The sequence below is a fragment of the Pseudonaja textilis genome, chromosome 2 (genome assembly GCF_049901715.1).
Source record: "Pseudonaja textilis isolate UNSWEBS1 chromosome 2, rPseTex1.2, whole genome shotgun sequence".
NCBI classification, from domain to species: Eukaryota; Metazoa; Chordata; class Lepidosauria; order Squamata; family Elapidae; genus Pseudonaja; species Pseudonaja textilis.
This window is the reverse complement of record NC_141991.1, coordinates 128,648,547-128,662,409: the sequence shown is the minus strand read 5'-3', so window position 1 is coordinate 128,662,409 and position 13,863 is coordinate 128,648,547. Positions and strand designations below refer to the sequence as shown.

At 38.7% G+C, this 13,863-nt stretch overlaps 1 protein-coding gene across 5 annotated transcripts in view; it reads right to left on the bottom strand.

Annotated features, from left to right (window-relative positions):
• The window catches only part of PAN2 (poly(A) specific ribonuclease subunit PAN2), a 35,035-nt gene extending 21,418 nt beyond the window's left edge, over nt 1-13,617 (bottom strand). For 3 of the 5 annotated variants that reach the window (XM_026717420.2, XM_087925214.1, XM_087925215.1), the window contains exons 1-11: nt 13,201-13,382; nt 7,960-8,242; nt 6,848-7,017; nt 4,667-4,787; nt 3,229-3,306; nt 2,875-3,142; nt 2,359-2,701; nt 2,102-2,198; nt 1,548-1,667; nt 976-1,095; nt 754-882 (exon numbers count right to left, since the gene is read on the bottom strand). In XM_026717420.2, the coding sequence (XP_026573205.1) occupies nt 754-882; nt 976-1,095; nt 1,548-1,667; nt 2,102-2,198; nt 2,359-2,701; nt 2,875-3,142; nt 3,229-3,306; nt 4,667-4,787; nt 6,848-7,017; nt 7,960-8,229 (1,716 nt within the window). In that variant the 5' untranslated portion in view covers nt 8,230-8,242; nt 13,201-13,382. Of the gene's footprint in view, nt 1-753; nt 883-975; nt 1,096-1,547; nt 1,668-2,101; nt 2,199-2,358; nt 2,702-2,874; nt 3,143-3,228; nt 3,307-4,666; nt 4,788-6,847; nt 7,018-7,959; nt 8,243-13,196 lie in introns of all 5 variants that reach the window. The other 2 variants (XM_026717423.2, XM_026717421.2) reach the window with 2 other exon arrangements.
• Between the last annotated feature and the right edge of the window lie 246 nt (nt 13,618-13,863).

The window sequence follows — 13,863 nt, the reverse complement described above, 5'->3', positions numbered from 1 at the left end:
TCTCTCTCTCTCTCTCCTTTACCAAAAGCTTAGGTGAAGATCCAGGTCTTCACCGCTTGATGAAAGTAGAGATAATCTCGAGGATATATATGAAGAGAGAACAAATGAATTGAAAAGAAGATCGAGAGAATGATCATTGGATAGAGAATCAACTCTATCTAGTGATAACTTTATCTTCTTTTCAGAGACATTTGAAGAAAAACGGGCAATATATGAAGCAGTATATGGATGTGGTAGGAGGAACAGTGGTTTGTAAGGAAAGAAAGGTGCGTAGAGCTACAGTGCATGGTATGATATAAACCAGGTTTAGCTATGTTTAGTTTAATTTTAATTTTGACAAATTTAACATTTTATCATTTTTTGTATTACAGAAACCGTAAGTCCCTATTCTGCCCTGTAGCGCTGCTGCTTGACATATGCCAAAGCATTGCCACTCCCAGATAGAAAGCTCCCACCTGGGATTGCTCTAACACACGAGGCCTCTATGAAATTGACTCTTTCCAGCTGTATCCCATCATATTCAGTTACCAATAAGTATAAACCAACCAATGAACAATTGGCCCTAAACTTGGTAAACTTGGTTTTTAGCCATTATTCATCATCCTTGCCCAGAAAGTTTAATACAACCCTATACTTGACGCTTTGAAAGAAGTTTCTTGTGTTGTCTTCTAAATAACCTTTGATCAAAACGCCAAAGGTTCTGCTTGCCCTTCCCTACCTCGTAAAAGAACACAAAGATCTGTTTATCTTTACCTGACAAGGGTCTCCCCTGGACAAATCCAGCATGTGGAATAAAAAACCCAGCTCACAGCTGAGGCAGAACTCCTTCTGGCATAAATGATTCTGGACCAAGCAGCGGACAGACTCTAAGAAATAAAGAACCTACGAAGATAGGACAGATAAAGTTACAGTTACAGGAGGAAGAGGAATTGCTTCATGGGCTTATCACAAAAAAAGAAACAATATTGTGCTGACCTGGATCATGCAATTGCAGTAAGCATTTGGAATGTGGGGCTCAAGACCAGCAAAGAGTGTCTTATTGTAATGTTTGAAGTCAAAATCTTCCAGGCCCAGCTTGGAATATTTTATTGTGACCTAAATAAGACAAGCCAAAAAAAAAATGTTCTGGTGTGACAATCTTACAAACCCATTTAGGACAGTGCACTTATGGTAACTTAGCAAAACAGCATAAGTCAGAGGCCTTCAATACTATAATTTCTCTTTCACGTACACTGCCCTACAGTGCCTTGCAAAAAGATCCTAATTCAAGAAAATTCTCACATCATAATCCCTGTTTCAACATTATGCTTGTGATATTACCGTAGTAACCATAGATTTCAACATTAGCTTTTCTTACCCCCAGCTCAAAAATAGTAATAATCTAACGAAGGAAGCTCAGCATTATTTTTCCAGGTGGGGTTGAGACTTATAAGTTATGGTGCAAAGAACAGGTATTTTAATCTTTTTCTACTTCCGCCCCCTTGAGTATTTTTACAGTTTTCTCTAAAGAAAAAGGTGAAGATTCTGAGAAGCACTTAAAAACGCACTTTCCTGTATTTCTTTGCCACCATATAGATCCGCGGCTCCTCTTCTCTTCCTATGGGGGATTCAGGGACTTGACTGAAATTATCAAATTCGTTGTCAAGCTCCTTTAATCGGTAGGGAATCTGCAGAAAAGAGCTCACTTTCAGTTTGTCCACTTACCTTTTCCTATTTTACATTTTGCAATGCCAAAACAAAGCAGATGCACAAAAACAATCAGATATAGTTGAAAATAACAAACTCTTCAACTCCCAAATCCATATGGCTGTTCCTTTCTCCTTCCACCTGGCTCTAAACCACACATCAACGCCATACTTTTTGCAATAATGTTAACTCCAGACTCAACCAGAGAGAAAGACCTTTAGACATCAGACATCTCCGATTGCTAATTTTCAAAAACCTGAGTCACTGTGGCCCGTGGTGTGAAAATTTGAGAGCGTTAATTCAGTTGTATTTGTAGGATTCCCCACCTAACTATAAACAGTAAACTCTTATGAGACAGTCATTAATACTTACTTATAGCCCCCCACATAAAACGAGAAGGTCTCAAATTTGCTACCTGATTCCGGAGCTTCGTCCTGGGGTTTGGAGCATATCCAATGAAGCCAACTTTCTTCATCGTCCGAAGGATATCTGGATCAACAGGTGGAGCTCGTCTGCAAAATAGACGAGCCTTTTAAAAATCTCTTTAATCATTCCTTTTAAAGCTATGCTCCCCTAACAGCGAGGATGCTACCTCCAAACTCCCCATCTCAAACGATGCTACTTTCACACAACTTCTATCCTCTTCTTACCACTCCTAGGTTGAAGAAGTACCTGGGTGCAGGGATAGAATTGGCCGCAGGCCAGTCAGACAGCAACGACTCAGTGGTCAGAGGAACAGGTATAAGTGACAAGGGCATGAGATCTTGGTTCCAGTCAAGGTGGGGCAAGGTATCCACAATGCAAGGTAAGGCAAAGTCAGTTTCCCGGGAGTAAGCGTTGAAGGTGATCTCAGGTGAATCAGCCCACAAGTGGACACAGCCTTCCGAGTCTCCAAAAACCATAGCTTGTTTGCTGGATGACACATCAAAGCTCATTATTAGCTGTCCCACTGTATTAACATGAAATATGTCAGCAGGATTGGCTAATCCAGTAGGTTCACAGAACTGACATTGACCTAGAACAGAAAGCAAAAGAAGAAATGAATTCTCTCTGGATTTTTAACATAACATTCCTCCTATGACTTCGCTTATTTTCTAGGGTTACATTTTGATGAAATAGCATTCTAAAGTTCCAGCGCAATAATGATGATGAGTGTGAGATCAGAGGACAATTCAGCTGGCTACTTGCCTGTCTGTGAGATGATGGCCAAGCGAGACGTGTAGGTAGGAATAAACTTCAGAAACAGAGGATCAATGTGGACCTGCAGAGGTGTAATGGCTCTCAGCATGCGTAAATCATACACCTTGAGGAAACGATCACAAGCTAGGCCATTCATTCGACTGGAGAAGCCACACGTCACCAACAGATTGCCATGGACGTCAAAATCGGACAAACTGCCTGAGTAGGCATCAAACTCATGTTCTACAGCAAAAGTACGGAGATCACGTAGGGAAACCTAACGAAAAAGCCTAAGATATATTATATGAGAGCTGCTTATAGCTCTTGGAAGCCACGAGGTTGAAATAAGGAAGGTGATATTACCTTTCCTGAGGTGTGACCACAAAAGAAGAAACGATTGGACTGTCTCATAATTGTAACTCCAGGAATTTCCACTGAATACTAAAATGGATAGAGATACAGATATAAGCTGGAGTTAAAAAAATTGGACAGGGAAAATTTAAGCCATTGTTTCTTTTAACCAAAACATCCACCAACTGTCAGGAAAAGGGTGTTGCTGAGTACCATTGTGACTCCTTTTTTCTTCTATTCATATCTGTATTGTGATTTTGTATTATCATCTTATTCTTAACATTTGTAACACTATCTGTGTTACAAAACAGATTTGTTTTGAAATATGCAATTTAATTTTTATTTCAACAGTACCTCTTTGGGGGAGAGAGAGCAGAAGTAATGGTATTCGCACTGGTCACAACAAGAACCAGTACTATCTGAAAAATTATCACTGGGAGGGAATAGTATTTCTCAATGAATTATTTCTCTCTAACATGAGCTAAGCAGTATGTCTTCAGCTTTAGACTCACAGTTTGTTTATAAGACTGAGAGAAATTGATATTTCGGTAGAAACCCTTGTTTTCATATCTGTGTTTAACCAAACCCACGCTGTGCAGCAGTCTGAGATTCTTAGGATCTTAGGGGTGCCACAAGGTTCTGTCTTAGGCCTAGTACTCTTCAATATCTTCATTAACAACTTAGATGAAGGAATAGAAGAGGAACTAACCAAATCTGCAGATGGTACTAAGCTGGCAGGAACAGCTAACACCCAAGAAGATAGGTTCAAGATCCAGTTGGATCTTGACAGACTAGAACACTGGGCCATATCTAACAAAATGAAATTCAATATAGAGAAAAGTAAAGTCCTACAGTTAGGCAAGAAAAACCAAAAGTACACATATAGACTGGGTGAAACCAGACTCAATATCAGTAACTGTGAGAGGGATCTTGGAGTCTTAGTGGACAACCAGCTAAACATGAGCCAGCAATGTGCAGCAGCAGCCAAAAATGCTAATGCAATCCTAAATTGTATTAACAGAGGGATACAATCAAGATCAAGGGAAGTACTAATACCACTCTATAAAGCCTTAGTAAGACCACACCTAGAGTACTGCATCCAGTTTTGGTCACCACATTATAAAAAAGATGTTAAGCTATTTTCTAAAGTGCCTGTTGGCCAGACAAGGAATAATGGGTGGAAACTGAACAAGGAGAGATTCAACCTGGAAATAAGGAGAAACTTTCTGACAGTGAGAACAATCAACCAATGGAACAGCTTGCCCTCAGAAGTTGTGGGAGCGCCATCAGTTGAGACTTTCAAGAAGGGATTGGACTGCCATTTGTCAGAAGTGGTGTAGGGTCTCCCGCTTGGGCAGGGGGTTGAACTAGATGACCTACAAGGTCCCTTCAACTCTGATTATCTGTTATCTGTTATCTGGATCAATACCACAGTAAAACAACACGGTACCTTCTGAGTTTCTTGCACTGTATTGAGGTCTATTTCAATCACATGGCTGGTTAGACCTCCAACAAGCAAAGTGCCAGGATCAGTCAGTAAAAGGCTATGCATGTCCTCGCTTTCATCCATGCTTCAGGAAAAAAAGGGAACAGTTGACGCCAGATCTGATTGATATCTTCCATTTACACAATTTTCTTATATCTTTTTAAGTCAATATAAACAATGGTACATCACACACACAAAAACCTTTGGTCATCATCGGATACTGACCTTGCCCCTTATTTATTTCAGAAAAACAGACTGTGAAATCTAAGCTACAGTTTCTGTGGAATTTTTCAAACAGGAAATAATCGGCTATGCAATGCATCAGAAGCATAAAATGAAAAAGCCCACATCATGCTTCTAATATCCTGTCTTTTCCATCAGTCAACAATGAACAACATTTTGTGGACCAAAATTCCCACTCAATCTTTGCATGATAAACTACATGATTCCTACAATATAGAATTTCTTGTCTTATAAAAAGTTTTGGCTTTATCAAACTTGGGGTTTACCAAAGAGGATAATTAGATTTAACTGGAAAGAAAGGGAACTTCCTGATATGAAGTTCTCTATATTTGAAAAGTTTTTGTTTTAAAAAGACTGAGTATTATGCTGTTACACAATTCAGATTCAATAAATTAATGAAGTGATTTCGCAAAGACATTTATACTTACCATATGTACACTGCCCAGAGGGAAATGGAGGACAGTTACAAAATATGAAATATAAATAAATGGATTGTTTATTATTTGTTACGTTTGGTTAATTTAATCATGGGAATATACTTAATTCCTGTTTCACTTCATTATCATAATTCAGTGTAGATCTTTACTTTATTTTACTATTTTAATAATATATTAAAAATGGTATACTATAGGCTAAACTCCATAAAATGGATGACTTCTGAACAAAAAAAGGGTGAGACTAGGACAAAAATTGTGGAGAGAATTCCTAAATGTGTCTTACAATTTCAAGCAATACATGCAATTTCAAGGAAGACCAATATCATGATTCAGTGCCTAAATATCTATTTTTAATAATAATTTTTACTGAACATTAAAAACACAAAGGTAGTCAATGCTAAGAAAAATATAACAATTTTTTAACAAAAAGTATCTTCATTCTATATTTCATCTTTTATCCATCAGAAATGATAGACTCATCATTCAGTTTTAATCAGCAAAATGGCATTAAAAGTTAACAGAATTTATGGGTGTGTGTGTGTGTATTAACCTTAAACAAATAAATCAATTTCATATTCTTTTTCTTTTCTTTACACAATAATTTCTCTAAAAATCCAAAAAATCTTAGTTCCTTATCTTATATCTGTAAACAAAGTCTAATCATTCAATTTTAGTCAACAAAAATTACATTAATAACCACCAGAAACAACAATATACTGAAATCTTGATATTTAATCCCTTCAAATAATATCCCATAAATTTATTTTTTATCATTTTCTCTTCATCTTCTCTCAGAAATTCTGTCACAAGTTAAGCACTTGCCTTTTTTAATCTCTTTTTCTAAACATGAAACAAAAATTCTTCTTGATGTATCTTATCTATAAGATAATTAGGGCCTCATCACTTATTCCTGGTCAAGAAAAAACTAATAAAAGCTACTTGAAGAAAAAATATAATTTAACCTTGATTGAATAAACTTTTATAATCCTTTGTTTTGCTTTTAAAAATCTTGATATTAATTTATTTTAAGTAATATCTCAAAAACTGATTTGTTTTTCTTCTCTAAAAATGTGTACAAGCTGCTCATAGTCTCTAGAAATAGAACAATGCATAGGTTGTAATAATAAATATATGATAAATACATTTACAAAATCTCAATCCATTTCTGGTGTGCACCATTCACTTCCAAGAACTGCCAAACTAACTTCTGAAATGGCACACATTTCCAAGACTAAGTCTAGCATAGCTCAGAGAGAAACTAAATGTTGAAGTAGTTTGTGGGAATGTTCTGTTCCCTGATTTACGACGTTTGCACATCCTTTAGGTTTTGGAGAGTTCTAAGAATTACATTCAAGATTTTGGAGAAAGCAGGCTAAAACCCCTTGCTGAATATAAAGAAAAGGCTATAAAAAACTGTAAGTATTTTGCTATCATCAAAGAGCTCCCAGAAATAGAAGGTACTTACAGGTAATCAAAGATTATGAGCCCACCTCTTGACATGTATTTTAGGTTGTTTTTGGTCAGAAACAGCACACCATTTTCCAGGCTTTGGATCTGTCGAATGTCATCACTGCTGTGTACCTGGAAGGAAGAATATCGTTCCAGGGCTGGACCAAAGAAAGAAGTGGCATGACCCTAAAACAGAGAGAGGCAAGTCAATCAACCTTTTTCAACAATGGGCTGAATGTACAGATATTGCAATGAGGAAGACTTTTTTTATTAAAAAAACCAAATATGCCCAATTCACTGCCTTCTCAATCAAAGGGCCCATTTCCTTTCAATTCTCATGAAATCTTCTGTTTCTTACACCTACTCAAATATTTAATACTGTCTGCTAAGTCAATTAATCTTAGCTTGTTCTTCCTTTGGCTAACATACATGTCACTGTTTGGTCAAATACAGTGAGATCACAAAGTAACTAAGTTACAAAACATTCATCTGTTTCAATTTCAAAAATTGTATTCTATCTTTTCCTAAAATCATCCATTCAAGGCCACCAAGTTAGTTTGAAGCATATGATCTAATGCAAACTTATAATCAGGGGTAGGATTCAAATTTTTTAACAACCGGTTCTGTGGGTGTGGCTAAGTTGTTGGGTGTGGCTTGGTGGTCATGTGACTGGCTGGGCGTGGCCAACTCAATATCACTCACATCGAGGCACGCATCTTCTCGCCTGGCCTCTCATGACTGTGGGGATGCTGCAAGTTGTAAATGTGAAAAATGATCATAAGTCACTTTTTTCAGTGCCATTGTAACTTTGAATGGTCACTCCACACAAGCAAAGTACCAGCAAAGGAGGGGAAAAAAACTCCAGAGAAGTTCCTGAGACAGGAAGTCTAGTCCTGCCAAGAATGTAATAAGGGTTAATGATGAAGCAGTTTCTGTAAGCAACTGCAGAATGTTTCCTTCCTGGCTTCCTTACAGGATTAGGCCAGTAATTTCTTCTAACAACTGGTCCTCCGAACCACTTAGAATGTTAACAACCGGTTCTAGCGAATAGGTGAGAACTGGTAGAATCCCACCCCTGCTTATAATCAAATTAATCAAACCTGGCACATAAAGAAAAAACCTACTTACTCCATGGTTTCCAACCCAGAGCATTTCTTCGTGTAGGTCAAAGTGGGAGAAGGAAACAGGTACACCCACTTCTGAAACAACAGTGTGGAGTTCAGAATACATGCCCTCCATGATATGCACTGACTCAGGCACAGCGATGCCTTCCAAAGGAACTCCCTCTGGATCCAGCTCCACATTCTGTAACAGATTTGGGTTGAGGTGGGGATCTAGGGCAGGATGTAGGGAGGGAACATACTCTGCAAGGGCTGGATCAAGACCTTCAAAATTCATGGTGGGTATTTATCTGTATAGCAGAGAAAAAAAATACAATCTTTAATTTCCATTGTAGTATAAATATGGTAGAAATATTCATTTAATGAGCTCTTCTTTTAGCCCTAAATTTGAACCAAATTGTAAGATAAAATCAACTGAGTTACATACATGTGTCAAGCAATTTGATCATCCTAATTGTCAATGGAAGTCTTTAGAAAAGCAGGTAGACAAGACCTACAATACCAGTACGTTCCATTTCTAATCAGAGAAGATTGCTCAAGTTCAAATGTTACACTCAGAGGTCACAATCTAAAGAGAGAAAGTGAGGCAAAGGACTGCATACAATAACTCCCGATAAGGGAATAAATTATGAGTAACAACACAATTTTAACTCAACAGAATATTGGAAAGAAGTTATGTAAAAAGGCCGATTTTCCAAAAGCAAGATAGTTCTCCCTAAACTAAACAGAATGTGTGTGGAGGAGAGGAAGGGAAGAGAGAAGCCAGCAAAAGAAAGATTGCTGAATTATGGGTTAGTGACTGTAGACAAAAAAAAGATCTTTATTTTTCCCCAATGTATCCTTATGGTGGAGGCAGTTGGACAGTGCATTAAAATGTTGCTGGTTACTCCATTCTAAGCCCCTCCTCTTGATCCTGTGTCCTATATCCAAGCTACTATTGAGGGGTTGGAAATAATTCCAAAAGCAGGCATTGATTTTTCCTTGTCCTGTTTATTCTCATACTTTCTATGGTTATATTGTATACTGCTGAACAATTATTTCTTGAAGAATTACACGAACATTTTTATTTGAACATCCAGTTAAATATACTCAGCATATATTCACTGCTGAATTCAGTAAGTTTTACTGTCAAAACTATGCACTCCTCATTAAAAATAGAATTAAAAAATTTAGATGGAATTTTGACAGGTACTGATGAGAAGGTGATTAAAAAATTATACGGATATTTACTTGGAATAAAATTAGAAGAACAAGTAAAAGAAACAATGATTGCTAGGGGGAAAATTTTTGGATATGGGATAGATTTAGAAAGATGGCAGAAATTATGGTCTCAAAATTATAAAATAATGTCGTCAATAGCATATAAAAAGAATTTGTATAACATGTTTTACAGGTGGCATCTACCCACGGCAAGAATAGCAAGGATGTTTAAGAACAAATCAGAGAAATGTTGGAAGTGTCATCAAATACCTGGATCATACTATCACATGTGGTGGACATGTGTGGAAGCCAAAAGATACTGGACTAAAATTCATACATGGCTGGACAAAATGACAAAACAGCATATAGACTTGAAACCAGAGATATTTTTATTGGATATCTTACCTGAAGGATATAGTAAAAATTGATATTTCTGATTATAAATGTATTAACAGCAGCTAGAACTGTATTTGCCAAAAATCAGAAAAGTGAAAAAAAGTCTGATAGAAGAGGAGGTGATTAAGAAAATAATGGAATATACAGAAATCAGTAAATCGACATTAGCAGTTAGAGAGCAAGAAGTCATAGATTATTATAAAATTTGGGATTTATTTTATCAATTGCTAGGTAAGAAAATAGGGAAATAAAATATATTATAAATATAACATAATAGTAATGATAATGATATGTTATAATTGATTATAATGAAATGAATGATATTAAGTGTTAGGTCATGTAATAGTTGAGATTTGCTCAAAAAGAATGATGTGAATTTATAATTAAAGTCTAATCAGGTGTTAATAACAATATAATATGCATAGTTGATATATATAATATGAATTATAATTTAAATATAGAAGGGAAAGACTGTTGACATAAAAGATATGTACCAACCGACATATTGTACAATGGAAAGATGGTTTTATTTGTTGTTTTATGTTTTTGTTTGTTTATGTTTGTTGTTAAAAAATAAAAAAACTATTTTAAAAAATAGAATTAAAAAATTGCAGCTGGTATGAATAAGTCAATTTCCCTCTACAGAGATGTAGCATCCTGAGAAGGGTGTCTGCTATAGCTGGACTTGAATTATTCTAATAGTGCTTTTTCCAAGAAAGAGGCATTGTCAGATCAAAAAACATAAAAGCATTAAGTAGAATGATATTATTATCCATTCTCCATTAGTTTTTCCCATATAAATAACTCAAGGTGTCAAATAAACCTAATACGTCTTCCTCTTCCTCTTTTCCCCACAACAACCACCCTATAAGGTAGGTTGGCCTGAGAGACAGTGACTGGCTTTCATGCCTAAGGTAGAACTAGAACTCAGTCCCTTTGTTTCTAAGCCAGCACCTTAATCACTACACCAAAGTGGCTCTTTTAATATTATTTATGATCCAAAACTCAACCTTTACATGCATAATAGTGGATTAAGCGTTCAGCTTTAATTTGGAAAAAAATAATATTATTTAAGATCCAAAACTCAACCTTTAGGTGCATAATAGTGAATCCAGCTTTAGCTTGGAAAAAAAAGTAATATTCAGCTAGCAGATATGTTACAAATGCTGTCCTAAACTCTGATTTATCTTAGCATAACAATATGAAGCAAAATTGGACCAAATACGTTGTGTTTTTCAGCTAGAAACTAAATCAGAAGTAAAGCCTAAGAAAAAAAATGTAATAAAATTTCTCTAATACTAAAATGTGTAACCTAAGTGTATTAAGTGTGCATTAATTGCCACTGAAGAAACTGAGATATACTGGAAACTAAAACAAAAATGTACAGCCAATTGTGTTTTGGGGAGTACCTCTAGTAGTTGTACTCTATTTACTTCTAATTAAACATGCATGGCTCACAATTAAGCAGAACCAAGTCCTTCCTTAAATGGCAACCGATCTTCAGCTCTCTGACACAGAATCAAAATTCCCAAATTCATAGTTGAAGTTATAAATTGTTATACTAACTGGAATTGGGGAATTGCAGTCTTCCCCTATTTTGGGGAAAAACCACAGTTAAAAATGCTGTCACTCAAGCCCTGATCCTCTCATGCCTGGACTACTGCAATGTGGTTTACACAGGCAGTGGTGGTATTCTACCGGTTTGGCCCGGTTCTCCCTAGCCGGTAGCATCGATAAGCAGCGGAGACCAAACCGGTTCTCTCCAATGCTCTGCTATTGGGCCCACCCCAATCTGGGTTAGTATGGGAGCCTGGGCTCCCATACTAACCTTTATTCCCTGCTTTTGAAGGGCAGTTGCTTTGTGTGGCGCAGCACATTGCTGCATAGGAGCTGCTGAAGCGACAGGGAGAGTGCAGGATTGCAGGAGGCGAGTTGGAAAGCCTCTGTGCCTACGCAAAATGCATGCTTGGCGCACCCACCAAACCACACCCACCGAACAGGTAGTAAAAATGTTTGAAACGCACCACTGTACACAGGGCTATCTTTGAAGAGTATTCAGAAATTACAACTAGTGCAGAATGACGCAGTACGGGCAGAATTTTTTTTTTTGGGGGGGGAGGAGGGCATAGGTTGGCCCATGTTACAGTGGATGCTAGTTTGCATCCAGGTACAATTCAAAGTGAAGGTTATCACTTTTAAAACTCTTCACGACATGGATCCAGGCTATCTGAGGAACCACCTACCCATGCCAGCAGAAAAGGCATGCTGTGGGCTCTGTTGGCCAAAGATTTTCAGCTGACAGGGCCCAGAAGAGCCTTTTCTGCCACAGTGCCTGTGCTTTAGAACCACATATACCCCCACCTCCCCGAGATGCGATCCACACCCTCCCTTCTGGCTTCCCCAAAGGGCCTGAGAACTGCCAATGGGGATGCACCACTTGGAGGTGGCCATTGGATTAAGAGAAGATCCCACCTCATGCTGCCTTCCTCCTTACCTTTCAATTGTAAATTTCATCATTATCATCAAATTATTATTATTGTTGTTGTTGTTGTTGGTTTTAATGTTTACCATTTTTTAATGTTTGTAAGTCTCCGAGTCACTTCTAGTCAACATGGCGGCACACACAAAAATAATAAACAAAACATTTTGTTACCAATAAAGGAGAATATTTTGTAGCTCAATGTTTACTCATTACTTACAATTGTACAGAATGTTTATCAAACTTGTTTTGAACGAAAATGGCCAAATAAGGGGTCCTTGGTGCTCTCTTGAGCTTGCTTTTTTTCTTGCAGACGTTTCCATTACCTAACTAGGTACCTCATCGGCTCTAGTAAGGAGTGCTGTTTGCTGTCAGTTTACATGGTACACAATTTCGTTGCAGTTAGCGTCTATAAAACACTACCTTATCACCATTTTAGTGTTACTTATTTCCAGGAAGAACAGGCAAGCATGGGAGAACAGACCCAAATAAATTACCACCCTACTCACTACCTCTTTTATTTGGTAAATGAGGACCCAGATTGTTGGGGGGGGGGAGGGCAATCGGCTGACTCCGTAAACCGCTTAGAGAGGGCTGTAAAAGCATTGTGAAGCGGTATATAAGTGTTAAGTGTTACGGCTATGTAAAGGATGGCACTGTGGAAGCTGCACGTTGTGACAGATTGGTGGATATTCCCTTCCCAACGATCATCGGCCATAAGAAGGCCGCGGCTCTTTCTCTGCTTGAACTACAATTCCCAGCATCCCTCAACACTGGCGGCGTTGCTCCAGCTGTTACAGTGTTGTAGTTCAACCGCATCTGAAGGCTTGACGCGCTCTGGCGACCTCAAGGAAAAGCGGGAGTAGAAGCTGCTAAGAGGAGTAGAACCACCACCCTCGCCATTTCCCCTTTCGGATCAGGGACGCCCTCACAAGGCTGGCCTCCGTAGTCCGTGTCGGCCCCCATCAGAAGCTAGCCCACAACCCACCGCGAAATGTGAGGCTACGGGAAGTTCACATAGCTTCCTGTTCCCATAACCCCGATTACTCGGGGCCGTAACATTCACACGTTAAGCGCGTCTTATACGACGCAGCCTTCCCATCCTTTCGTGGAAACGATACCCAAACTCCGCTCTCCAAAAGGAGGGGGTAAAGTGGGGGGAGCATTACCCACAATGCTTTGCTGTCTGGGGTCGCTTCGGCTGTTTCCGCTTCCTCACCTCCTCGGCCTCTTCGCTGCAGCTATAGCAACCCGAACCATCCTCATTTCTTCTCCCGCGTCCACCTCTCCGAAGCTGGCCGGGGAAAGAAAAGCACACGCGCGCCACGGCCAATCACCAGACGGCCTCGTGGGGGAGGATCCAATCAGCGAAGACGTCGTGTTAGGCGTATAGCGTGCGAGGACGCTCTTCCCTTTCCGCGTTTCCTTTCCTTTTGAGGAAGGACGGAAATTCGAAAGGGACAAAACAAAAGTGCTTCTCATGAATGTGACTCAACCAATTAAAGAAATTCCTTCCCTTCCCACCCCGACCCCCACCCCCACCCCGGTCGAGAGTGAAGTCGTTTTATGGGACTTCCTCCCTTTCACGTCTTTTGAGGCATGTGGGAGGGAATCGAGGAGCCTCGCCCATACACAAGAGTGACACAGTGTCAGAAAAGTGTTTTCCACCCGGCGGGAACAATTACCGGTTTTTTTAAAAAGTGTATTTTTAATCTCACGCACAATCGTATAGCTCTTCTGTACTTTCCTGCCTCACTGAATCAGTGCAATACGCGCATTCAGAGGCTTGCCTCTTCCTTTTCTATAATGATGCAAGCAAGGGTGGAAAATTTCCAA